This window comes from Fundulus heteroclitus, chromosome 16 (genome assembly GCF_011125445.2).
Source record: "Fundulus heteroclitus isolate FHET01 chromosome 16, MU-UCD_Fhet_4.1, whole genome shotgun sequence".
Classification (NCBI taxonomy): Eukaryota; Metazoa; Chordata; class Actinopteri; order Cyprinodontiformes; family Fundulidae; genus Fundulus; species Fundulus heteroclitus.
In genome coordinates this window covers 14,798,710-14,825,940 of record NC_046376.1, presented here as the reverse complement: position 1 = coordinate 14,825,940, position 27,231 = coordinate 14,798,710, and the positions used below count along the sequence as shown (strand labels likewise).

At 39.7% G+C, this 27,231-nt stretch overlaps 1 protein-coding gene across 3 annotated transcripts; it reads right to left on the bottom strand.

The window, feature by feature from the left end:
- Positions 1-2,032: 2,032 nt before the first annotated feature.
- On the bottom strand, positions 2,033-26,406 carry zc3h7a (zinc finger CCCH-type containing 7A). 3 transcript variants are annotated; one of them, XM_012858022.3, is made up of 23 exons: positions 26,290-26,406; positions 24,815-24,917; positions 18,061-18,100; positions 17,682-17,888; positions 16,905-17,063; positions 14,294-14,374; positions 14,086-14,139; positions 13,961-14,000; positions 13,537-13,880; positions 13,183-13,435; positions 13,052-13,080; positions 12,823-12,967; positions 12,517-12,675; positions 12,122-12,327; positions 7,975-8,075; positions 7,664-7,845; positions 4,842-4,915; positions 4,565-4,698; positions 4,364-4,469; positions 3,476-3,584; positions 3,237-3,370; positions 2,858-3,036; positions 2,033-2,770 (listed from the first exon to the last, which is right to left on the bottom strand). In XM_012858022.3, exons 2-23 carry the CDS (start codon positions 24,880-24,882, stop codon positions 2,581-2,583), a joined length of 2,994 nt encoding a protein of 997 aa, XP_012713476.2. In that variant the 5' UTR covers positions 24,883-24,917; positions 26,290-26,406; the 3' UTR covers positions 2,033-2,580. The 3 variants fall into 3 exon arrangements, with proteins under 3 accessions (XP_012713476.2, XP_012713489.2, XP_021169458.2); XM_012858035.3 differs by having other exon boundaries at positions 2,858-3,021; XM_021313783.2 differs by lacking the exon at positions 26,290-26,406 and adding an exon at positions 25,668-25,799.
- Between the last annotated feature and the right edge of the window lie 825 nt (positions 26,407-27,231).

Genomic DNA, 27,231 nt, shown 5'->3' with positions numbered 1-27,231 from the left:
CCCAAGGCAAACCGTGTTTGCTCCCAGGTAATCCAGGAGGTATCCAAAGCTTTCTGAAAAAGTTAACTTAGTGTGTTTTATAGATTTATAACACGCAGTGAAATGGTTTTTTTTTTTTTCAGTTATATTTATTTAGGCCCAACATCAAAATCCAGTGTCACAGGAAATAACAAAAAACATCTAAACATTTCAAACTGAGATTTTAGTCTATGCAGTCAGACATGGGGAGGAGTGTCCAGTGGTCCGGACTCACCAAAGGTTTTTGCTTGAGAAGCTGATTGTTCAAAGAGTTCTATTGCTTGTTAATGGAAAGTTGAGTGGAGGGAAAAAAGTGGTAAAACTAATAAACAGATTCATCAGGGCAAACCGCAGCCTTAAGAGGATTGTGAAGGAAAGGCCATTGAAGAGAGTGCCAGATTGAGCATCCATGGACTGCCACTGGAGCCACAGCATCATCAGCCGTCACATTCTTCGTCGTTAAGCATTCCTGAACTGGTGAGGACATCAGAACTGGGTCACAAAGCAGTAAAAGGGTTGGACTGTGGCTCAGTGATCAACAGTCGGTCCTCTCGTCAGATCAAAGTAATTTTGCCGTTTTATTTGGAAACCAAGGTCAAAGGTACTGAAGGAAGAGGTGCAGAGTCCAAGCTGCTTGAGGTCCAGTGTAGTTTCTCCAGCCAGTGGGGATTTGGGGAGCGGTGTTGGTCCACTGTGGTTTATCAATTCCAAAGTCAGCAAAACCATCTGCCAGGACGCTTTGGAGCTCTTCGTGCTCTGCCGACAAACCATCATGGAAATACTAGCAGGACCTGGTACCTTCGCTAAGTGTCTGTTCAAGAGGAAGATGAGAAACCCGACCCAACGCAGACAAGCTGAAGATCTCCATTACAGAAACCTGGGCTTCCTGAACGCCCCATCAGAACCACAAGCTGGTCTAGTACAGCTCATTAACTCTTATGATCAATCCTAACATTCCTTCTTAATTCTTGAATATTTCTTGCCAATATATCTAATATTAACAAGTATGCACATTGATGCAAAACAGAAGTTTTTTTTTTCCAGAGTTGAATCCACGTTCAGAACCCAAGTCTTCTGCTCCTTATTGATCCGCATATTTCATCACGTTTAGCTTTAATAAGCGTTAAACACTTTTTACTTTCAGACATTCTGGCAGCAAGTTCGTGGCAGATGTGGTGGGATTCGATGGGAAATTAAAATAGATTCAACTTTACTCTCTAAATATACAGTACTGATGCTAAAATAAATTGCGCTTATCATTTGGAACCAATTCACATTTTTCGGACACTTTTCTGCTGCTGTGAACTTTTGCGCCTCGGCTACCAAAAATAAAACACAGCTGGTGTCCATTTGGGAGTGACTTCACTGGCCAGTTATAATCAATGTCTGACACCACAAATAGCCCAACAGATACTGTAATGAGCACTGCACTGTGATACATTAAGCAGCTGTAATGACTTTAATATAAACTGTTACTGAATCGTTTTAAACCTCCCGTCCGGTTACGCGTTCAGCAGCGTAGACTGTTCTTGTCAGGGTTTGTATGTCAGAGCCAGAAGCTTCGCCTCTTCCTGCACATGCAGCCCTTTTTGCCGGTGGATCCGCCTTGACCAGTCGACTACCTGCTGCTGTTGCAGGTAAATATGTAATGGTGATGGGCGTGGTCCAGGCCGTATCGCCGGAGCCGGTCGTCCGCGCCGTGAAGATGGCAGACCTGTCGGAGTTCGCTGCGCTCCACCGACAGATGTGGAGCCTGGAGGTGGAGGAGCTGCAGCAGGTGCTGGCCTGGATGTCGGACGGCCGAAGCGGACTCCTGTAACTCTACCCGCGCAGACTGAACGGCATTCACAACGCTCAACTCACCAGGATGCGTTAGCGCTTCCCTACGTATAAAAACATTCTGTACGTCTGTTTTTGTCCCAATGTTTTGTGTTTTCTAAACATCTTGTTTCAAAGCTGCATTATGTGTCCGTGTAAGGCGGATGCATCTCAAAACTTAATAAAACACTTCCAGTAGATTAAAAAAAAAGGGTAGCTTTATTTGGTAGGGTGCCCATCACACCGGTAACACTATTAGATAAATGATAAGTGAAAATGACCTACGTTGACCGATTTTAAAACATTAACGTCAACTCTCATTTTAAGTAGTTTTAATACTTAAACTGGAAAGGTCATTAACATACAAATGTTTTATGAAAAGAAAATTATTATTTTTTTTTTTAAAGTTGACTAAGCATCGGAACATGTCTCGGATCAAGGTTTACACATGCTATTGTTGTTACCGCTTTTAGATGTTCTACTGAAGAACGTTGTAGCAAAGCTTCAGGTGTGGCACACTGAATATTTGCCGTTAATGATAACACTCTGTAGATTGGATCAGAGGATGAAAAAACAAAAAAACAGCCACCAACCCCAGGGCCGGTCCAGAACGCCCGCTGTAAAAAAAAAAAAATCATGCTGTCGTCAGGCTACTTCCTGCTCCAAGCAGAGGCCTTTAACAATGACCCGACTCAAGACTGAATACTGCCTTATTTGCAAGTGAGCGTCGAAATTTCCAGCATGTTATTTAATGTCTTTAAGCAGAAAACTGTATTTTCCAAAATCATTGTCATTTGGTGCTATAAGATGGTCTTTTCTGGCTTTGGCGAGTTTCATCAAAAGGAATTCCCTACGCTCCATCCACTCCTTCAGCTCCTGCTCCCCGTGAGCCAGCTTACACAAGTCGTCCTCCGTGCACGTGCCTTTGAGAAATCTGTTGAAACACGGCGTCAAAAGATGAAAAGGTACAGAAGAGAGACCCGGCAACGAGGAACGGACCGGCTGTTAAATCTGATCCTACCTCTCACAAACTTTGAAAGTGCCGGTGGGAAATCGGTACTGCCAGCAGTTCTGATCGTCCTCGGAGTTGAAAACTCTTTCTTTGTGTTTCTCTGAAGTGATATGCTGCTGCCACTGCTTCTCGCTGTTGCAGTTCTTACCACACAGCCAACAATGATTGCCGGCCTGCAAGAGAGAAAACTGCTTTTATGTTTTTTTTTTGTTTAATTACTGCACGGACAGTTAAACCAGAACTCAATGAAAATCCAACAAGCTGTCACAGGGATGTTTATTTCTAGGCCGTTTATAGAAAGCAAGCTCTCGGTTCTCTGCCCAGCAGTTTATATATTTCCAGGTTAAACATGAATTGTGTGCACAGGCAGCCGGGTTCTGCAACTCACCACTTCCTCGGCATAGTCCGTCGGCATATGGATCTGTTTGCCGTTCTCCCTGAAAGAATTATTGGACATCTCTTCACCCCAGCCAGGCCTCTGAGACTGCAGCCACTGCTCATAAAGCTGATCCATATCTGGAACTGCAGAAGGACGTAAAATGAAGGTCCCCAAATTGCAAAGTAATTAAATTGTCCTGACGAAATCCGACCGGGCGGGCGAGCCGAGAGCTCTGATTGAAAACTCACTGTTGTTTTCCTTCATGTAGGTCCAAAGGTCTCTTTCTTCCACGCTGTGGGCAAACGTGCAATTGCCGATGTATTGACACTTCTTGCCCGCCGTCACGTGCATGCAGATCTAAAAACAGACCGAGAGACTAAGTTACCAGTTAGTGGAAACCACTTTTAAAGCAGAAACACAGAGCAAGAGTTCATCATTCTTAGGCTACGTTCACACTGCAGGTCTTGATGTGCAAATCCAAATTTGTTTTTGCTGAAATCTGATTTTTTTAGGTTGCCGTTCATACTACTATTAAATGATTTCTGGCTGAATGGTTTAAGAGCGCATAACCTGCGTGCGCCGATAACAGAACACTGCAAAAACCGAACTAAAAATAAAGACATTTTTCTTAAAATTTGTGTATTTGTCTGTGATTTGAGCATGTAAATAATATGATCTGCCAATGGAATAAGATTTTTTTTCCTTAAAATAGTAACAACTCATCTTATTTCAAGTGCAGGATGTCTAATTATATTATTTTAGGGGTCAAAATACTCATTCCATTGGCAGATGGGCTTATTTAACTGCTCAAATCTAGGACAAAAACACTAATTTTTAAAAACATTTTACTTATTTTTATATCCATTTTTGCAGTGAAGACGTTGAAGAGCAGCGCACTGTTTGCGGAAGTAATGGTGAATTGTTTCTAAAAGTGTTCGATAAAGTTTAGTAAAAAAAAACTTGGAGAAAAAAAAACCCCTCAGATACCGGGGTGAAAATATGGGAATTGGGCCGTTTCACACTGCCGTGAAAAAGACAGATATAGGTCGCATACGGGCAAAAAAAGATCGGATTTGGGTCGCATTTCCTGCATTGTGAACATAGCCTTTGGCGAGAAAGAAAAGCTGGATTTGTACCTCAAACTGAGATGGGATGGGCTTTTTGGTTGGAAGTGGTCTTACTGTTGTCCACTTTTTCCTTTCATGAGAACTTACAAGCACAACCCTTTTGTCTTTTGCCCACCTAAAAATCAGAAAGACACCAGTCGTGTATTAAATTGTTTTAATATTTGTGCGTTTTTTTTAAAAAAACAACCCAGGAGAAATGGGAACACTTACGTATGCCTTGCCTTAGCTGTGCAATACTTCTTGTTTTTGTCAGCCTCACTCAGTTGGCCGTTTCTCCAGCACTGGCCACAAACAAACATCATCTTCAGATTTGGAGGGCCAAATCTTCTCGGGACATTTGAAAACTGGGGAGATAGTTGGAAGATAATTATTTCACACGGCGACAGTTCATTAGACAACTGAATTAATTGATGCACTTTTGAAAGCTCTTCAAACGTAGTAGAAAAATGAGCAGCATTGAAACATGAATATATTTAGTGTTTTATACCTGGGCTCCTTGCAATGATGCCGTTGCATTCCAATATTTCTTTGCTTCATGAACTATATTTTCATGAGTGATTCCTGCATGGAAAATTAAAAAAAAAATTAGTGGAAACACATTTTATATTCTCATTTGTCTTATTCCCAAGAACTAATGTATTGGTCAGCTTTCAAACGAAAACCCTCAGACACCTGGCTGCTTAACAGTACATTGCCAGTATATTAATAACCTTTCAACGTTTTTATACTTTGTCATAACGACAGGCTTGAATAACTTTAAAGGTTCCCCCTGTCGGACATGGAAGAAGCTGCTCACAGTGAAACAGGGTCTGCTGGATGTTTCTTCCTGGAACATGCTTTTTTTTTGCCGTACTAGAATAAAGTAATTGCACATCCACTACAGTAGGTGGCAGTGTGGCGCTCTCATTGTCAGAGTGTGCGCAGGGACTATTTGCTATAGCTAGTGTAGGGTTGTTGTTTTTTTGGCATACACAGCACAGAGCAGTAGATATAAAGTGCACACACTTTGATACTCTTTAGATTGTTTTTGTTTTAGATACTAAAAAATGTTAAAGTTATTCTTTGTTGTAAGAATGTATTTATTTTTCCTTTAATGGTAACAAGAATGTTATACTTGATAATATAAGTACACCTAACCAAATTTTTATAAGTCTTACAAGAATTATAAGGACAAATTACACTATTTACAGTCGCGGTGGACAGTGAGTCAGAATGTTCTGACTGAGGCCGAGTGACCCACCGCAAATGCCCAGCGAAACATCCACGATGCCCTGAGCGCCTTTCTCTGTTTAGTTGACCCTGGCATGCTGGCGCATATCCGGGACTGCACTGTCATAGAAGCACGCAGGGTTTTGGGGGATGATTCGTGGGACATGACGGTGGATGAGCTTATGGCATTTATTGCTCTTGTTTATGTCCGGGGAGCATACGGGGGGGCGAAATATGGAGCTGTCTAGCTTCTGGTCCGCGGAGTGGGGATTCAACTTCTTCAAGGAAACAATGTCAAGGAACCGTTTACAAATTATAATGCGATTCTTGCGGTTTGACAAAAAGGAGACAAGAAGCACGCGTATCCAAATATCAAAATTTGCGCTGATAAACAAGGTCTGGGAGGGTTTTGTGAAAAACAGCATCTCCTGCTACAAACCTGGAGCTGACATTACAGTTCGACGAGCAACTCCTGCCAACCAAAGCCCGATGCAGCTTTCTGCAGTACATGGCAAATAAGCCCGATAAGTTCGGCATCAAAATGTGGCTTGCAGCAGATGTCACCACTAAGTACATGCTGAACGGTGCGCCTTAACTAGGCAAAGATGATACGCGCAGAGCAGCGGCTGGGGGACAGTGTGGTGCTGAATCTGGTGGAGCCTTTTACAGGGAAAGGAAGGAACGTAACCACCGACAACTTTTTCACCTCTCTGAAACTTGCAGAAGAACTGCAGTCCAAGAAGACGAGTCTTGTTGGCACAATGAACAAGAGCAGAAGAGAGCTTCCTCCCTGTGTCAAAGAAAAAAGCCCACTATTCAGCAGGAAGGTGCTGAAAAACAACAGTGTGACACTCACTGTCTATCAGTGCAAAGCACAAACAAATGTGTGTGTGCTTAGTACTGCCCACACTTCAGCCGGTACCCTCAGTGGCCCAAAAGCAAAGCCAGAGCCTGTGGTCTACTACAACCATACGGAGGTTGGCGTGGATGTGTTGGATCAGATGATAAGGAAATATTCGGTGAAAGCTTCAACACGAAGGTGGCCTGTGGTGGTCTTTTATAATCTCCTTGACATAGCTGCTATAAACACATTGATTTTGTTCAGGAAGTGTTTGAACGTCATCTCACGCAGGGATTCTATCCTTGAACTAGCGAAACACTTGCGCGCTAATCATGTGCGCAACAAATACCCGCTGGTGTGCGACGAACCCTCCGCAGAGGAGGAGCCGCCTTTATGTAGGCAAAGAAAACAGTACCAGGTGCGTCAACACTGTACAAAAAACCGCTCACTTGATGCTTGTCACAAGTGCAAAAAGGTGATGTGCAGGAAATGCACGGGGATTGGCGTTGTGACATGCAAAAAATGTGTTTGATCTTTTTTCTAATCTTGTAAATATATCATTTTGTGTAGTTCCACTTGTAGTTTTATTAAATATTTAGATTTTTAATGTGTTCATTACAGTTTAGAACCATTCATTGTTTTCAAGTGTAAATAGTTATGTAATTTCTTGTAACTTTTTTTAGTATCATAGAGTGTAATGTTATTTCGTTTTACTTATTGTCTAATCTATTATTGCCACATTGCATTTTCTGAATTTATGTAAATAATTAAACATTTTAATTATAAATTTTGTTGCAAACTTTTTTTTATTTACAGTGTTATTTTCAGCACCATTTACAATTGTATATCATAAATAATTTAAGCAACAATTGCTGGACGTGGTAAAAATATGTTTTGGACCTCATTTTTAGGTCTACATATCCATAACGGGCTTATAGAACCATTACAGTTGATGACGTCATCACTAATCCTGCATTCCATTGGTCAGAATGTCACCCGTCAAATTGACTGCCAGTGGTAGTTCTAGTAGTATCAGAATTCTATAGTCTATATATTCCTGTATATAAACTGGCTGTTTTTGTAAAATTCCTTGAGACAATGATTGTGGGGCGGCACTATTTTAAGAAACTGAACTGAATTTGTGACTGACCAACATTATGCAATGCATCGTTTGGAAGAAGAAACAAAAATAAAATTTCAAAGGCGCTCCCATTCACCCTTTTTATAATAATATTCTACATAATAAATAACACTCTTACCAAGTTCATGTTGCATCATCCACACCTTCAGCTCAATCAGGCTGTGGGCGTAGAAACAGTCGTCTTCTCTTACGCAGCCATAGCGCACTTCATGCCGGCAAAGATCCAGTTGACTAACGGGACTCAACGGTCTGATTTTGGAATAGCGAACTGTGTTGTCCTTCAAAATGTGAACCAGGCACCTAAAAGGAGACACGAAAGTTGCAATTTTAGCGTTTTTCCCCCCAATAATCTCTTGATTTTCCCAAATATCTCTCAAGACTGATAAAGTACTTTTTAAGACAGAAGTTAGCAAATTTTGAATATCTCACTTATGAGTCTCAAAGTCATGCTTTGTCACAGGATGAGAGCAAAGAGACGAGTCATCTTTGTTGGTTTTGCTGATTATTCTGGGCTTGTGGTCAAAGCATACCTGCAAGACACATAACATGTATAACGACAGTTAAGAAAGTGAGCAACACCAAGTTTCATCACTTCCCAGACAATTTATTTTTTCGGTTGCAGTATTAGATTTAGAAGATGTTTGGTTCATCTTAGCCGAACAGACAAATCATATAAGGACAGTTAGTTGAGAACAATAAGTAATTAAGAATTTCAACAGATTTTTATGTATTTGTACCTCACAATGATATCCAGTCATGGCAAAAAAATTAGGTCAAGTTATACCTCAATCATTAGAGTTAATTTAGAATCTTTAACAATTTTGCACGCTTCTGATTTTAAAGTATATCTAAGTCTAAAAACATGGCAGTTTAATTTTTCCTTCTATTGAACAAATGAGATGCCAGGCAAAGAGAAGTTTTATTGTACGAAATGTTTCTATGCTTCCCCTCCCCCACATCCACTGTCAGCTAAGTGACTTATGATGATGGAAGAGGAATTCCCCTGAACCACAGGATACATTCCACAGCATGTTGCCGTGTGCCGTTTACGCAATAACAACCCATTAAAAACTGGATTGTTAATCCACCTCTGTTAACACATCTACATGATAGTGTTCTTCATTACAATCTCCAAGCACACTACTCCACTAGAAATGGTAAAAAAAAAATTGCGTAATTTCCCTACCAAGCCACTAGTGGGTGGTATGTTTTTGGTACACTGCTTAAAAAAGGTACCACCGCAAGCAGTGTTGCCAAGTCCGCTTATTATAAACAACTTTAGGCTTTTATATATATATATATATATATATATAAATAAGCCACTAGTAAATTTCGTGTGTTGGGGGGTTGTGGGTTTTTTTGGGTTTGTTTTTTACCATGAAGTCTCTTAATTGAGCTACTAAACGAGCGACTATAAACACGAGTTATAAAGATATCCGTTCACGCTGCTGTGTTGCAGACAACATGAAGCGGTTGGCAATTTTATGGATGTGAAAAAAAGGAAACCCTGGAAACCTGTTTAATAAGATAAGGTTAAATGGAGAAAGTTGCTCAGACATTGAGCATGGTGGATTTGGCACTGTGGTATGGTGGGTTGCGCTTCCTTCGGGCTTGTTTTCATAGAGTTGGTTGCTTGTTTCTCTCACAATATCCAGCAACATTGACCACTAGGTTATACTGTGCATGTGCTTAGACTTCCCTAACAGGCAGACTGCGTCTTTCATTGTCGTGTAAACGGGGGCCATGTAAAAGTAGGCTAAAAATAAATCTGGTACCAAAAAACAGTTCCAACTTTTAACAAGATTTCCCTTATAGTCCCACAGAGGTAAAAGTTTGTCTCTTTGTTTAGCCCATCTCTCAGGTGCTGCCTGCACTGAGTGGCGCCCGGGGAGCAATCTGAAGCTAAGGGTCTTGCTCAGGGACCCACAGTGGCAGTCTGCAGGAATCGAATCGGGTACTTGCGACCTCCTCAGAGTGCAAGCGCGCTGCTCTAACCACTAGGCCACCACTCTCATTAGCGCCCCCTACACTCCAAAAGACCTCAGTCTTCTCAGCAGATAGCATCTGTTCTGACCCTTACTGTAAAGAGCATTCGTGTTATGACTCCAGATCAGTTTATGTTCAGGTGAACTCCCAGATACTTTAAGCGTCTACTGTCTCAAAGTTAGTTCCCTGGATGTTCATCAGTGCCGAGGATGCTTTATGCGTGAAGCCCCTACGTTCAGATCAGAAATGAGACGTTCGGACACGCCTGCAGCAGTTATGCTCCGTGCGGTTCTTCCTCTAAAGCAACACTTCTCGTCTAAACTCTGGAGGGTAGTGTTGCGCTCCTACTCCAAGCGTACTACACATAAAAGTAGGGAACACAGCTGTTTCCAACATTTAAGCCTCCAACTTTCTTTCAAGAGCGAGGGATTTTACTCCTGGAATTGTAAATTTGTTGATCACTGATCTTTTAGTGCCGAATCATAAAGATGTCTATATTTACGAACCGCCGCCAGAAGGATCACTTACTGGTCTGCCATGTTTTTCGGCACGAGACTGGTACTGCAGAGCAGCCTGTTAGACACAGAGGCAGTTTTGTCCACGCAGAGGTTAATGTGAAGCAGTCTGGGATTCTGTCAATATCCTCCTCTTTTCCTACACAGTTAAGCTCAAACAGTCCCTTAGAGCTTCTTCAGTGTCCTCAGACCACCTCTTTACTCAGGGCGTCAATGCTGGCTAGCAGCTGAATGTCCGTTGATAGTTAAATGCCAGGAGTTGCACCATCCATGTTTCAAAAGAACTGCCAGACACATTCTCTCTTCTTACCACCCTTCTTGGTTCTGTCAGCCCAGAGTAAATGAAAACTGTCGTAGCCTCTCACATGGTCTCCAAACACAAATAGTGCAAAAAAGAAGAATAAAAACAGCATTGTCCACAATACTGGGTGCAGCAGTGGCGTAGGGGTAGTGCACACCTTAGTCCATGACGTGGCAAGGACTAAGGTTGTCCCCCTCCCCCTCTCAACCCTGTTTCCTGTCAGTCAACTTTCAAATAAAGGCAACTAGTGCCACAAAATGAAAAAAAGTTGTCCACAAATGGGGTCAGCCCCATTAATTGTACAAGCAAGACGGAAACGGAAATATACAACACATCTAAAAGTAATTTTTTAAAATAGAAAAGTCCAAATGACTAGTTTAGCTTCAAATCAGAATGAGGGGGCCAGAAACTCCAGATATAACACGGAACATTTTTACATAAAATGCCGACCCATTTTAAAAGAGATTCTCTTAATTATCCACAGAGCGTTTAATAGATGAACCCCTCAAATGATCTCTGACATCCTCGATTTCCGTGACCCAGATAGGTGCAGACATTTCAGCTTTTTCCCCATACAAAATTTGTCAGGCGAGAACATTTTTACTTAATGTAGTTCTTGACCCAAAGTCAAATACAACTGTGACTAAATTTGAAAAGCAAGTGCAAGACTCATATTTTCAGAGGCCTACAGCTAAAAACTGTTAGAGGCAACTTGTGCAGCAATTTCCTGTTCAGTTATTGCTGCATCAAGTCTTAGATGTGCATAGAAGTGTGTATGTCTATTTATAAAAAGGTAAAACCAACATTTTTTAAATCCCTGGCAGATTTAGATATAAAATAATCTTGTCATTTTAACAAACATGTGTGAAGGCTAAACTAAGGCTTTGGAGGGACTCAGCCAGAGTCCAACTTCAATCTATTAGAGAATTTGCAGAGGAAGCAAAATATTAGGGTGATGGCTAATATTTTAGCCATCACCAAGAACACCTCACCACTGATGAAATAGCCAATATACCAGAGGTAACATGCAATAAACTGCTCAGCAATATAAAAAATGGTTAATTGCTGTAATAAGACATACCATTGATTACTGAGAAAGGTATAGGTTAACATACTAATTTTTGATAAAATGTAAATATTTTAAGAAATATCATTATTACAATCTTTGTCATTGCATTATACATTCCCATGAAATTTGTTCTCTGCATTTAACCCATCCCCTTAGGGAGCAATCTCGGGTTAAAAGTCTTGCTCAGAGTGCCAGAGCAGCAGTCTGTGGGAATTGAACCCAGAACACGGGACTTTGATGCAATCAACTGGTTTCCTTATATAGGAAATTTTTGACCAATCTGTATAATCTGACCCAATCTGTATAATATGATTGAACTTGACTTTGTAAAGTGCCTTGAGATGACATGTTTCATGATTTGGTGCTATATAAATAAAATTGAATTGAATTGAACACCAGTGCAATGCCCTAACCACTAGGCCACCACTCCCCTTATGTAGAAATGTATAAAGCATCAGTGTCAGTATCTTGTCCCTTTAACTCAGTTTGTGATTTTGCAAATACCAGTATCACTAATAGGGCTGAACGGGGTTTCCTTGTTCTCATTTCTAAATTTGATAATTCCTTCCCTTAAGTTATTATTATATAAAAAAAAAAAGCCATGCATTCTAAAGCACCAACAACAAAAACGAAAATCTGGAAGTCCTTAGGTCTAGACACCAGCTCAGTCCAATGTCAGAACAGTAAATAAATCAAAACACTAACCCCACAGAGAAATGTGAATATTCCACGATGCTCCTGTAAAATCTTGGGGACAGTTAGTCTGATGTTAGAGTTTGGCCCAAAAGGATCGAAAAGCAATTCTCTGGAGATAAATCCTTTGCGCTCAAGAGTCCAAACATCAATCTCTTCCTGGCAGTATGCAAATGTGCAGTGGCCGGGGTATAGGCACTCTTTTCCAACGGCCACCTCTGAAACACATAAGGTCACATTTTAGTCTTCACTCTCTAAACTTTATTTAACAAAGCATAATCTAGAGTACAGGGAAGAAGATACTGTAGTGTGATACAGTATCCATAAAACTAGGGAAACCTAATAGAGTTAAAAGCTTCAGGATTTCCTACAAAGACTATTCAACAACAGCTTCACACACAAGTCACCTTTGCAAATGTAGTAAGGTCCTACATATTGCGTTTTTGTTGGTCTGGGTCGTATGAGCTTCCACGTTTTGTCAGGCGAGTGCTTTATTCTGCCAAGTAATACATCCTTTTTGCATTTATGATCTTCAGTGTGAAGAGTGTAATCCAACACTCCAGGTCCTGCATGCAAAAAAAAAAAGAAAAGAGAACACACTTTACAACGAGCTCATATAGCTCTTTCAAAAGCAACAAGCTCCCATTTAGCCTACGGCTCCAGCAAAGCCTGGGAGGAGACACATCTACCGTGCTATCATAACAGTCGCTCACCTGTTTTGACGTAGCACATTGAGCAAGCTTGTTTGAATTCATGTGTTTCAGCTAAGGGGTTCTTTGCTAAATCTACAGCGGCGGGGAGGTCCTTCACTTCAGGCATACCCACTGGCATTCCCATTGGCTCATCTTTATTGTTGAGCTGTATATTAAAAACACGCAACGCATTAAAACAATTAAAAACTGGGATAATACTCACACTGCTGATGATAAAGAACAGAATTACCTTTGGAAGGAATGGATTATGAGCAAAATCTGAAAATATTGTAGAGGTGGAAAAAAAAAAAAAAAAAGATTATCATTTTATTTTGTTTAATTCTTGCAAATTCATACCAGGGTATAGAATAGGCAGCATACCCGTTTTGTAGTCTGATATGCTGAGGCTGTCCAATGAGTCCAGCGGTGAGGGCATGGAGTGAAAAGTGTCCATACCAAATAAATTACTAGATCCTGATTTGTTATACAGAGGTGGCAGAGTTACAGTACACTGCTGTGAACCGCTGTGTAGAAAAGGGTTTATGTCAGATGGCATCAGGAATGGACCTGACAAAGAACTGCCAGAGGAAATACTAGTAGGTAAAGGAAGAGGGCCTTTCATGGTGGGGATACACTGATGAAAAGAGACGGGGGGGAAAAAAAAGTTACAGTCCAGCTAAAAATAAAAATGTATGCATGTCCAAATATGCCTTTATTAAAATTCCCCCCACTTACCATGTCTGGTTCAGGGCCAGCTTGGTCCAGCAGATCATCTAGGTCTTCCCCGATTATGTCAGTGTCAAAATCTTGACTGGGTTCAAGAATCGGACAAGGCTTGCTGTTTCGGCACCCGTTTACAAACGAGTGCATGGAAAGAGAAACTGATGTGGGGACAGACACGGGCAGGGGGACAGACTCGAAGCCCGGCGGCTCCGATGGGGGAATAGATAAAATACTGTTGCTAGGGGGAAGTTCCTCAACCATAGAGTCATTTAGAGGTGGGTGCACTGCTACTGGAGGTTGGATTGGAACCGGAGCTGAAGCCAAAACACTGCTATCCTGGGCAAACGGAGGCACTTCTAAAACACAAACACAAAAATAATGATTTCCCTCTGAACTCCTGAGATTGAGATGAAAGCTTTATAATAGTAGGACTTACCGATTTCTATATCTTCAACTGAATCTGAGCCACGAGAAAACTAAAAATAGACATTTCACAGATTAATGTATTGCTTGATGACATATTTTCCTCAAAAATCAAGCAAGGATGGGGAAGTTGCATACTTTGTCACATGATGCGTCTTGATAACCCGATCCGCGCAAAACATTCAAGGCAGGCTGTGAAAAAAAATAAAATAAAAAAAGATGTATGTGCATATATTTATTAAATCATCTTACATCTGAACCCCCATGAGTCCGAAAGGACTAACTTTAACGCTCCCTGACGTTATCAGAGAGAACAAAAAGTGAACAAGCCGACTTTCATACATACCTTACTTCTTACATAAGCTTTGCGGATTTTCAACCCCAAAATTTTGGCAAGGTCCTGAGTCAGCTGTGTGACATTGGAATCCTGACGAGACAAAACATTTTGTACATCAGTGTTATGCTTTAAACAGGAAATGCATTCCTGAGAACGCCCAGTCGATTAATTACTGTATAGTTTCATTTTAAATGAAGGAAGTCATTTACATACCCTTTATCATGGATTTATTTTTAGCTGCCACTTACCACATTTAACCACCAGTATTTCAAAGAGCTATGATCATTTTCATCAACTGTAGGTGTACGTGTTCTTATTTTGCATTAACAGGAAATGAACAGATCAGAATGTCGTATAATTTCCCCGCTCATGCCAAGCTTTGACCTCCTGTTTCTCTTCAAGAGCTATAAAACAATAACCTGATTGTTGCCAGATGGATTTTGTTCCGCAGAGCTCCACACGGCTTCATTCATCCATCTGGAATCACTGCCATTGAGAGGGATTTCAATACCACATAAAATGGATGAGCCAATCAGGATCGCCAGGCGGGATTTTCATAGATGTGACATAATCAGAGAACCGACTGTTTGGATTCAGACAACAATGGCGGCGAGGAAGCAAGCGGTAACATTGATAAAGTCACTTCTCCGAGGGTAGCCGCTACATTCTCTAGAAAATGTGCACCCTGATCTTAACTTTCCAAAAAGATTTCCAAATCCACCATGCTCAATGTCTGAGCAACTTGCTCCGTTTAAACGTGTTATCTTATTCTAAAAGCACGTTGCATTGTCTTTGTATTGAAATGTGCTATACAAATAAATTTGCCTTGCCTTGTCTTATTAAACAGGTTTCCAGGGTTTCCTTTTTTCACCTCCGTAAAATTGCCGAAATTAGAAATGTTCTGTCAAGTAGTGATGCTTAAAAACTAGTCCATAAACTTGTTATTTTCAAGGCTGGACTATTGTAATTCTTTACTTTCAGGAAGTCTACAATATGCAGTTTGTAGCCTTCAGCTGATCCAAAATGGTGCAGCAAGAGTTCTGATGAAAATTAACAAGAGAGATCATATTAATTGTGGTAGTGTTGGCCTAGTGGTTAGAGCAACTCGCTTGCGCTCTGAGAAGGTTGCAAGTACCCGGTTTGATCCCCACAGCCTGCACTCTGGGTCCCTGAGCAAGACCCTTAACCCCAGATTGCTCCCCAGGCTCCGCACTGTGGCAGCCCACTGCTCCAAGGGGATTGGTTAAAATGGAGAAGTGAATTTCTCTATTTTGAGATCAATGATGTTCAAAAATAATAATAATAATAATAATATTATATTTCTCCTATTTCAGCTTCCCTTTATTGGCTTCCTGTTAAATCAAGAACAGCATTTAAAATTCTCCTTCTAACGTATAAAGCCCTTAATAATCAAGCTCCATCATATATCAGAGCTCTGATTACCCCGTATGTTCCCAACAGAGCATTTCACTCTCAGACTGCAGGTCTACTGGTGGTTCCTAGTGTCTCTAAAAGTAGAATGGGAGGCAGATCCTTTAGCTATCAGGCTCTTCTCCTGTGGAACCAACTCCCTGTTTTGGTCCGTGAGGCAGACACCCTATCTACTTTTAAGATTTGACTTAAAACTTTCCTTTTTGGCAAAGCTTATAGTTAGAGTGGCTCATGTTACCCTGAGCTATCTCTGTAGTTATGCTGCTATAGGCTTAGGCTACTGGGGGACATCAGGGTCTATTTTTCTCCTACTGTTCTCCAATTTGCATTGTTAGTTGTTATTTCACCTTTTTATTGTCTCTTTTTTCTCTTCATAGTAGGTACATCTGGTCTGGCATTCTGTTAGCTGTGACACCAAGACTTGATGCAATCTGCTGGGTTTCCTTGACCAATTTGACTTTGTAAACTGCCTTGAGATGACATGTTGCGAATATAAATTAAATTGAATCTGCTGAGGTATTGCTGTCTCCTTTTTTGCAGCCTGAACTGTCCTCATGTGTGGGAAAACACAGTTTCCTTTTAGATAGCTTCCTACATCTGTGCTTTCTCCAAATTCACTTATAAACACCTCACAGTTAGAGAGCGGCGCAATGGGACAGCGCTCAGATGTGTTCACAGACTGGGTGTGCTCCGATGGCACAAAGATAGTGAGCGTGACCCATATTCGGAGGCCTCAGTCCTCATCACGACTGACCACGGGTGGATTCTGGCTTGAGGTCCTTCACCGCATGTCTTTCCCCCCTCTCTCATACCCCCTTTCCTGTAAGCCCACTTTGTAAAGAAACTAGCTAGTGCCATAAAAAAAAACAAAAAAAAAACAAGAAAAATAAAATAATATATATACACACACATAAAAGATATGTTCACAGCCACAAGCAGAAAATCCTTTGATTCTAGTCACCAGTGTTTTTCTTGGTGCATCTCATTGTTGCTGCATCTTGTCTTGTCAAGTAAATGTTGAATTTACATAATGAGCAAAAAAACAAACTACTGTCTCTGCTCTTTTGTGTTTCCTGCGTCTCAGAGCCATCTGGATGACAATTTCTTTCACGAATAGGAACAAAGATAGTAAGTTGATTCTTTGCAAATGCACTTTAATAACCTGCAGCATGCAAATATTTGTCCTTACCTGAGGCACTGCAAGCGAACATTTGGCAACAGCCTCATAGGCCTCTTGATGTCTCCCCATCTCTTTCAAGGCTTTTGATTTCCTGTACAGTGCTCTGTAGTTCCCCTCGTTCAGCTGGAGAGCCTTCTCACAGTCTTCTAGAGCTTGGTCATACAGTCCCTATGAGTAACGATGGAAAAACAAATGGCGTAAACTTGTCATGACATCACTAACAACTTTAGCTCCTTTGACTTGGGTCTGGGTGTGTCCTGTTCTGACAACAGTAAAGTGTTTTTACTGGCATGCTCTCATGTTCTCAAATGCTGAAGCAAGATTCTTCAAATAGCAAATAATTGTTTCTCCAAAATGTAATTTCACTGATCCATCTTCAACAGTACTGAATTCACACAAAGTCTATTTAGCAGTTAAAAAACAAAAACCTTTACTAGCTCTATTGTCAAATGAAGATGGCTGCCCTCAGGCCAACAACAAGGCGGCTGAACTGGAAACCAACAACGCTTCAGTTTTCTAAGTATGAAACTTCCACGGACATCTACATGTTTTCCTGAAATAAGATGCTTGTTTGTTTTCCACGGTATGACCTCAACCGCAGGTTAGCGCTGCACTCCCTCTGTGAACTTCAACCGAATATCATTAACTCTATTATAAAGCAGGAAAATCTGTTTTTTTTTTTTTTGTTCTTCTGCTGCAAACATATCTTTCCCCAAAAAGCAAAGGAACTGAAAGTCCTGAGCTCCATCACAAGAGATGAACAACAGCGAGCCGAAACCAACTTACTGGAACAATATTGAGGTACGCAGCGGCTCGATTTGCATACAGCTTTTCCAGTAAACTTGTTTGAACAGAGATTTTTTCTTCCGAGTCGGCGTACTCTGCTATATTCAATGCTTCTGTGTACATCTCAATGGATTTCGTCCATTCCCCTTCTTGAAACACATCATTCCCTTCTCCAAACAGGTTCCACACAAGTTCCTTTATAAACACCTGGAAATTAAAAAGAACAAAATGCCTGGGAATTAACATTATTGCATGTTTAGGACAGAACCTTTCATTGTACTCAATCTGAAACATTTCCCTTTAATTTAAATTAACAAACACATACTTGTGGGAAACGAAAGATGCTGCCTGCACTCACATTCAAATTCCCACAGCTTACCTCATACTGATCTTGGCTTCCAGGAAACGGAAGGGTTGATCTAGAAGCAGAAAACAGAGCAAGTTTCAGACCTTCAATCACAACTTGCAATTAAAAATGCATGTCTTAAAAGCTTAGAAGCTCATAAACCCACCTATATAAAAAGAATGCAATACAGCCTGTAAATCAAATTTAGTTCATTTTTCCAATTGGCGAAAGATGTCCTATCTCAATAAACCCAGTGGACTGCATAGAGTCACTGTTAACAGCTTGTTAAAGTTAACAGCTTGATTGCATCAAGCTGTTAACTTTGCTGCAATACCAAATGTGGCGACAGTGGGAAGGGAAAACTCAATCTTAACAGGAAAAAAAACATGATCCAGTAACAACAGCAGGGGTCTAGACTAACTTCTCGCTGTGGTTGCTTTGGTGTGCCTAACTTTTTTTTCTTTTCTGAAGTGAACCAGCGCTAAGGATAGGTGCAACTAAATGGAATTTACCACCGCAGTTTTACAGATTAATTGTTTTTTTCTTTAAGTTACTGTTCACGTAGACCAGGCATGCCCAAAGTGCGGCCCGGGGGCCATTTGTGGCCCCTGTACTGATTTTGGGTGTCCCCCACCAACTGAATTTCAAGAAAGATTTGGTCCAGATGGCTGATGCAGATGGAAGATTTTAGTTTTTAATTACGGCAAAATTATTACAGGAGAGGTAAAATCCTACAATTGAAAATGTTACGTACAACACATAGTACGTGTGTAGGACTAATAAACACACTTTTGACATTCACCGTAATTTTACAGTAACATCTATCCAATTATATTTAATTACTGAAATGCAGACTTTGGTGCATTAAAATCTGCTTTGAATTCAATTGTGAAAACGGGCTAATTACAGCAAGTGTTTTCAAAGAACAATTGACCCAAATACTGTTCTTATATTGCCAGACCAAAAAAGAGTTCAGTTTATTGTTGTTAAAGAGTCAAATTTAAATATTTTGAATAATTTGCAAACTGGAAGACCATGTTTTAATGACAAAACGAGCAAAACCCTTTTTTTAAATTTCACATCGAAAAATCTGACTATTTAAAATGATCATATTTCGTTAGGCAGGTAACAAATTTGAATTTTTCTGGTTAAAAAAAATAATAATAAAATTTAAAAAAGTGTAAATTTTTTGGCCCTCGAGTTCCTGTGACTTGACAATTTCGGCCCATGTACCGAAACGTTTGGACACCCCCGATGTAGACAATATTGACAACATAAAATTATTTATTTGAATCATAATCTTACAAGAACTTAGTGAAAACATGTTGGGGGTTAAAGTGCTTCATAAACATATATACAGAACGTTAAGTCTGAAGCACTTATTGCTATTATTAACAGGATTATTCTGATTTCATGCCCATGGGGGAACCTGAATTGTTGCAGCAGCAAGCCAGAGTCATAAAGGTACTGATCTAAGAAGATCATGTTAAAACGTGTTAATAAAAACTTCTAAATAAAGGCAGAAAAATTAAATAGGACTATTATGTTTGTAATTGCAGTTAAATAAGTGGATGAAACAGCAAACAAACACATAGTTTACAACCAAATAAGATTCAGATGATTGTATTATATCTATATAACAAAGCACAGAAACCTTCCTACAGGATAAATTATGACAAAAATATTGTAATTTCATACTAAATATTAAACTAAAAAGTCTTGATAAAACATGGGGAAAAAAATGTAAAGGGTAACTTACTCCCAAATCAAAAAATTACCTTTTGTGATCTTTGTAAACTTTGTGATCTACCGATTTCCATGTTAGCAATTTATTAGCTTAGCATTCAGTTAGTTTATTTAGTATTTATTTACCTTGTTCTCGTGACCCAGGCCATGCCCAGCCATTAACCCCCACTTGTTCCCCGTTTCACTTTATGCACTTTTTTCCCCCAAATATTAGATGTGGGCAGATTAAGGCTCTGCTAAGAGGGGTGAGTTACAGTTTAAAGTGTACAAAAATATGTCCATAAAACAAGAGTTTTAACTAATGCTCTTACCTGATCTCTGCTAAAACACATCTCAACTTGAGGTTTTGAGACAAATTAGGTGCTAGAATTAGTTTCCCCTGCGTTAAAGCGCAGACTGGAAAAAGAGCAGCTCTAGTTGACTCTTCCTCAATTCCAAGCAACTACACGACCTGAAAGTACTGATGTTTTACTTTTGTGAAAAATTTGTATTCTCTTGTGAGGCTAATGTTCTCCGTCTGTTCGGATACTCATGTACGATACCAAGCGAGGACAATAAACGTAATTTTCTGTTGTGGCCCACTGACTAACCGACAGTAAGTAACGACACTTATCTTTAATTTTTTGAATAAAAGTAAAACATCACTACTTCCACATCTAGCTGGTTTTAATAGGGGACTTTCTGGATTTTGGAAGGGGTTTTGTTTTAACCAGAGAACAGCACTAACAGGGCATGTGTTTTGGTAACAAAAGTGTCCGGCAACGCCCATGAAGATTTTTAGAGGCAATGAAACTTTATTTTTATTTTCAAGCGGCTGGTTGCACTGGTGCAACCTCAGATTTTTTTTTTTTTTGTTAGCACCATTTGACAAATTGGGTCGCACTCTAGAGCCCTGAACAGTGAAAACAAACAAACTGGAAAGTGTGCAGGTTGTGTTCGTCACAGGCTGCGGTGTGTACACAAGCTGACGACTGGATGCAAATGAGCAAACAGAAACCAGGAATTAGATATGACTACAATACCCCTAAATATCTCCTTTCCATAAACGTTCACAATGTACTCCTAAGCATAAACAAAGTGAAGTACTTGTATGACTGTTTAATCAAACAAACGATATGGAATACCAAGAAAATACAAAGTTTCAATATAATTAGGATATTGCCTCACATAATAATAAAAAATTATAAAAAATACAGCAAACTGTATGAGAGCCTTCTCAAGCCGGTTGACTTAAACATGTAAAACCTTAACAAAAGGGTTTGTGATGCATAGTCATCACTTAGTCTGCATCATTACCTGCCAGTTACATCACGCTGTGGGTAAAACATCACATGATTTATTGCACAAACTACACGATGGCCTTATTAAACAATACAATTCTGCTTTCTTATCCAGGTATTTGGCTCTGCTGCCATCAGGCAGGCATTTCTCTTTGAAAACAGTAAGTACAAGAAAGCTGGAAAGCAGATTAGGATGTTTAAATTACAAGAACCAATAAAACTACCTCAATACACAGAGAACAAATATATTGCAATGTTTCTCTTTGGCAACAAAACTAGAGTGGTTGACACATCCACGCTGCTAAAGTGTTAAATGTTCTGAATTACGTGATATAATGGGCTACACCTGGTTAAAGAGCACACCCCTTGCATCTTTGATCAAATTGGACTACATGGCTGTCATCCCAGAAGAAAGGCTCTCTTATAGAGGAGAAATGAATTTGTAAATAGTAAGTACTTAGGTTCCCAAATCACTGCATTCTCAAAAGTACAGGGAGACAAATAAATTTGCTTCAGAGCTTTGCTGGTTTGGTAATAGCAGTTCACATGTGCATAGAAAGAACATAAAGAGTGCAGCTGCAATGCCATGCAATGCCATTTTTTTTTTTTAAACCCCAAGAAATTATGTACATTTTTTTACCCGCTCTACAAAATACCTTTTAAAAAGGTAAAAAAGGGCTTTGCTCATTTGTCATATTAAAATATGGTTGTCCAGCTTGCAAACTATTTTGAATAATTTAACTTGACTCTTATTGGTTTAGCCATATAAGAACGATTTTTGGCTCAGTTGTTCTTTGAAAACACTTGCTGTAATTAGCCAATTTTAATAATTGAATTCAAAGTAGATTTAAGGCACCAAAGTTTGCATTTGAGTAATTAAATGTCACTGAATAGATGTTACTATGAAATTAAAGAGAATGTCAAAAGTGTGTTTATTGGAAGATGAATACTGAACTTAACATTTTCAATTGTAGGCTTTTTACTTTTCTGTCATAATTTCGCCCTAATTAAAAACTAAAAACTTCCATCTGCATCAGCCACCTGGACCAAATCTTTCTTGAAATGCTGTTGGGGACCACCCAGAATGAGTCCAGGGGCCACAAATGGCCCCCGGGCCGCACTTTGGACATGCCTGGATCACTGGAACCATGTCCAGTGTTCTGATGAGACCAAGATGAACTTATTTGGTCCAGATGGTGTCAAGTGTTTGTGGTGGCATCCAGGTGAGAGGTACAGAGACAAGCGTCTCTTGCCTAGAGTCAAGCATGGTGGTGTGAGTGTCATGGTGGTGCTGCCGTCTGTGGGAAGCTGCAGTTCCCCCCCTCTTGGAAGCTGCGGCCAAGTTTATATTTTACACAAACTACATTGTAATAAAATGCCATTCTTTAAGTCAGTGGTTCCCAATCCTGCAACTTTTATTTGTTACTCTGCTTCAACACACCTGAGTCAAATAATGAGGTCATTAGGAGGACTCTGGAGAACTTGACAGCACACTGGGGAAGTAAATCAGGTGTGTTGGATCAGGGACACATGTAAAACCTGCAGGGACACCGGCCCTCGAGGACCAGGATTGGGGACCGCTGCTTTAAGTGCTGATCCATGAAAAGATAAAATAAAAACAATCTCACCTTTGTTTTAAGAAAATTGCTCAGAGAAATAGGAGGAAATGTAACGTTATACTACGTGGCACAGCTGCAGAACAAGGTTTGGACAAAAGCTTTAATCTACCCAAAGTATGAAAACCAAGCCCAGACATTCAAAAATACAGGAACTAAAGTAAAGCACAGTCCATGAGATGCTGTCTCACAGCTGAACAATAGCAAAACCAACATATCGTTATGACCTCACAATCTAATCTATCTTTTCTTTCATCCAATGCCAACTTTCACTTAGCGGATGAACGATGCATTATCTTAACGCCCCACTGCAGTTTACACCATAGAATTAAATTTTAGATTTCACAGATAAACAGTTTACATTAACAGTAGATCCACACTTTCTAAGAGCTTAATTGGGCTCTTCTTAAGTATAAACCCTGAAACTGTGCTGATCTGTCACAGAAACTCCTGAAGTTTGCAAATGACACCACTGGCCATTGTCTGGCCCAGGACAGAAGGAGTCTACATTTGGAAAGGAGGTGGATCGGCTGGTCTACTGGTGCGGTCAGAGGCACCTGGAGCTTAACCTGCCCAACACTGCAGAGACGACGGTGAACTTGTAGAAAACTTCCCCCACACTCTCCATCCTAAATAATGCTGTATCTACTGTGGATCGCTTCCGGTTCCAAGGAACCATCCTTTCTCAGGAACTGAGGCTGTCTTCATATACAGACGCTGATCGGAAGAAGCCCAAGCAGAGAGCATTTCCCGTCATGACATAAGAAGTACAATCTTCCGTGGAAGCTGCTGGTCATTTTCTACACCGCCATTATTCAATCTATACTTGGTTCATCAATCAATGTGTGGTTTGAAAAAGCAACTCATGGCCAACAAACAGCAACAAATAATCAAAATGGGGTGGTCTTCTCTCCACCCAGGACTTGTACAGGTTTCAGTTTAAGTCTTTTGTAACAATACTCTCTTTATAGACCGATCTTAAAAAAAAAAAAAATAATGTGTGTTTGTGTAATATATATATATATATATATATATATATATATATATATATATATATATATATATATATATATATATATATATATATATATATATATATAGATGTGTGTCTGTAGATTGAACGCTAAGTGGAAATGATGTCAAATAACTTTTTTCTATGTACAAACCCGGCCAACGGAGACGATTATGATTCAGAATAAGATGGAGAGATACAAAGAAGTACATTTTTATATAAAAAAATAATAATATCTGTCATCTACTCTTCTGTAGATTTACCAATGGGCTGAGTAATTAAACTACACTAGAATGACAACACTAGAGGTCTTTAAATTTCCACATGTGTTTTCTGATATTTAAATGTGTTGAACGTGCTTTGGCTATGATACCACAGGATCATATTACCTATGTGCTGGTTTATAGCGCCTATCTGCATTTTTTTTTTTTTTTAGAAGTAGTGACACAACTCACTTCTCTCTTTTAGAGTTAGGAGGAATCTTGAGATGGATATATATACACAAATTATACTCCACAATGCCTAAAGCACAGTATTACTTTCTAACAGCATAAACAGCAGGCAGTTTACAGAAACAGACCCCAAATCCAATTAAGCACTTTGATGTAGTAATACTTGGCAGACAATTTTCTTGTCTTTGAATCAGACTATTTGGACTTTCTTTTGAGGAAAAACAGGATATCAGAGTGTGTGCTTGTTTATTTTTTTTTCTGTCTAAAAATTTGCATGTGTGCTATTTGTATTTAAAGGCTCTATCAAGTATATTAATGGAACCTAATATAACAAAAAAGTGCAACCCCTATAAGCCACAGGTTTAATGTTAAAATCTGAAAAATTCAAAACACCGAACCATCAACAGGCACTTAAACTCTGTGTTCTAAATGTAATGTCATGAAAAAAAAGAAAAAAAAAAGATGTAAGATAAGGCATTGCAGCTGCACTCTTTATGTTCTTTCTATGCACATGTGGACTGCTATTACCAAACCAGCAAAGCTCTGAAGCAAATTTATTTGTTTCCCTATACTTTGGAGAATGCAGTGATTTGGGAGCCTAAGTACTTACTATTTACAAATTAATTTCTCCTCTATAAGATCCCCTATGTAACAACCGATGATCTGTAAAAACACACTCACTGAATGAACTGAAGGCCTTTCTGAATCTCCTGCCAGCGACGACTTCTGTCCCGACACGCTCCAGACATAGTTGCGCATTTAATATCCTCTCCTCAGACAGCACCTGAAATTATACAATTCCATATGGTTTTGCAAACAAAAGAATTATACAGACACACTCACAATAAAACTAAACTTATGACATTTTCCACCCTATTTCCCCCCCCACACACACACACACACACACACGCGCATGTTCCTATAGCCCTGTTGCCAGACTCGTCAAATCTAAAAGTCATCGTTTTAAAAGCTTTATCTCGAATCCCTTCTTCCAGACTCACTTCCGAGTTTAAATAATGACGACACGCGCGTAGTCCCGGAAATACGAGTTAAGTGGGCTATTTTTACATTATTTTTTTTAAAAGCAGGAGCTCTTAAACAAGCTCACAGAAGGTTTGGTTGTTAAGTCATATGGCACTACAAATAATTACATAATTACATATTTGAGGGTGTGGACCAGTTAGGTCATCGGCCTTCCGGAAACGTTCAAACTTTAGCATCGGAAAGCAACCGGCCTATTATCGGACAACGCATCGTCAGTTTTTACCCGCGTCGTTTTTGTCCTCCTCTCGGTCACATCGTCACGTCCTAATAAACAACATTTATGCTGGACAGGGGATGTCAAAAACGTTCTCGTGGAATAGACGGCGTATGATGAGGGTTTAACACGGGCATTACACTGCGAAGACTAAACAAAACAACCAATCTGCCACATGTATATAACAAAGGTGAATGGGCTATACGAGTGTTATTTAAATCGGTTTAATTTCTCGTTTTTTGTTGTTGTTGTTTTTTGTAATATCTGGTTGCTTACCGCAGCTGGATATAGAACAGACCCGGGAGTTGATGATGTGTTATTTCTGCCCCCTCCTCCTCCCACTCCTCTTCCTCCTACTTTCGCATAACCGATTCAAATCTGTTTTATATTTTAGCCGATCAATGTTTCCGTGGCTAAATAATATAGTTTACACATGGAACTCAGGGAAGCTGTAGACAAACGAAGCGTCCCAAAGCTTTAGCACTGCCAGCTGTCCGATAATGGGCGCATATCTTTTAGCGCACGTGTGTTATGCGCGGCTAGGGACCGTCGTCTACACTTCTCGTTAGCTACCGTTACCGCCTGCTAGCAAATATCACCGATTATTACACAGCAACACACACACGCGCGCGCACACACACATATAAAAACCAAACTTGGGGAAAAAAAGACGTTTTTCCCCCAAGAGACCCGAAACACACATGCTTTAACCAATACGAAAACGCAAACGGTTAAGTTTATAATAGGAAGTCTGAAGCAAACAAAGCATAGGTATTTCCAAGTTAAACTAGTTCCTCAACGCAAACAATAGCGAGCTGTGGATGTTTAGCCCCTAGCTTGGACGGAGGATAAAACACAGACAGTCCTACATATATATATAATTTTTAAAGACACTTACATGAATGAGTCTTTATTCCAAACAACCTTTCGGTCAGAATATAACAAAAAGGAAAGGGAACCTTCGTATTAGCCAAAACAACTTAGCAGCAGCAGTCGCTGAAGGCCGCCCTTCTTTTTCTTCTTCGGTTTTTAATGGCGAACCGCAACCGCCATTTTCAGGTGAAGATCGCCACCTACTGTACCGGAGGGTGTAACTTCAGGGTTAATACTCATGTTACATTCTCCAAAAATAAATCAATTAACAACTAAATAAATAATGAACTATAATATAATTTAAGCCTGTATCTTTAAGAAAATATTTAATGCTTTATATCCTTCCCTTCTTTTTTCTTTAACACCTAATATTCCTTCCAAGTTCCATCTCCGTCTCAACTCATACATCCCATCACTCAAAATACTCCTCTCATAATTATATGTGGTCCACTTCAAAATCATATGCTCTACATCCTCTCAAACACCACATACTTTACATTCATTATATGCACACTTAGTCATTAAATAAATAATTGATTTTAATCCTGTATGCCCCAACCTTAACCTTGAAAAGATTACTTCCTCTCTTCTGCCCTTTCCTTTAAAGATTTTCACCTTAGTTAATTTCTGTATTCTGTAGTAATGTCTTCCTTTAGTATTGGTGTCCCATTTCTCCTGCCATATGTCCCTCACTACTGTTCTTATTAGTGGTTTGGCCTCATCCTTTCCAAACAGAACATTCATTATTTAATTTTTTATTTTATTTTAATGCTCTTTTTGTAATCTCATCTGCTTTTTCGTTTCCCTCTACACCAACATGTGCAGGAACCCAGCAGGATTACACATCAATTCCAGCTCTTTGTATTCTTAAAAGTAATCTAAATCTTTCCATCAACAAATTACTTCTTTTTGTCCTTTTGAAATCAAACTGTTTAATGCAGCTGTAGAGTCCGAGCAAATGACTGCC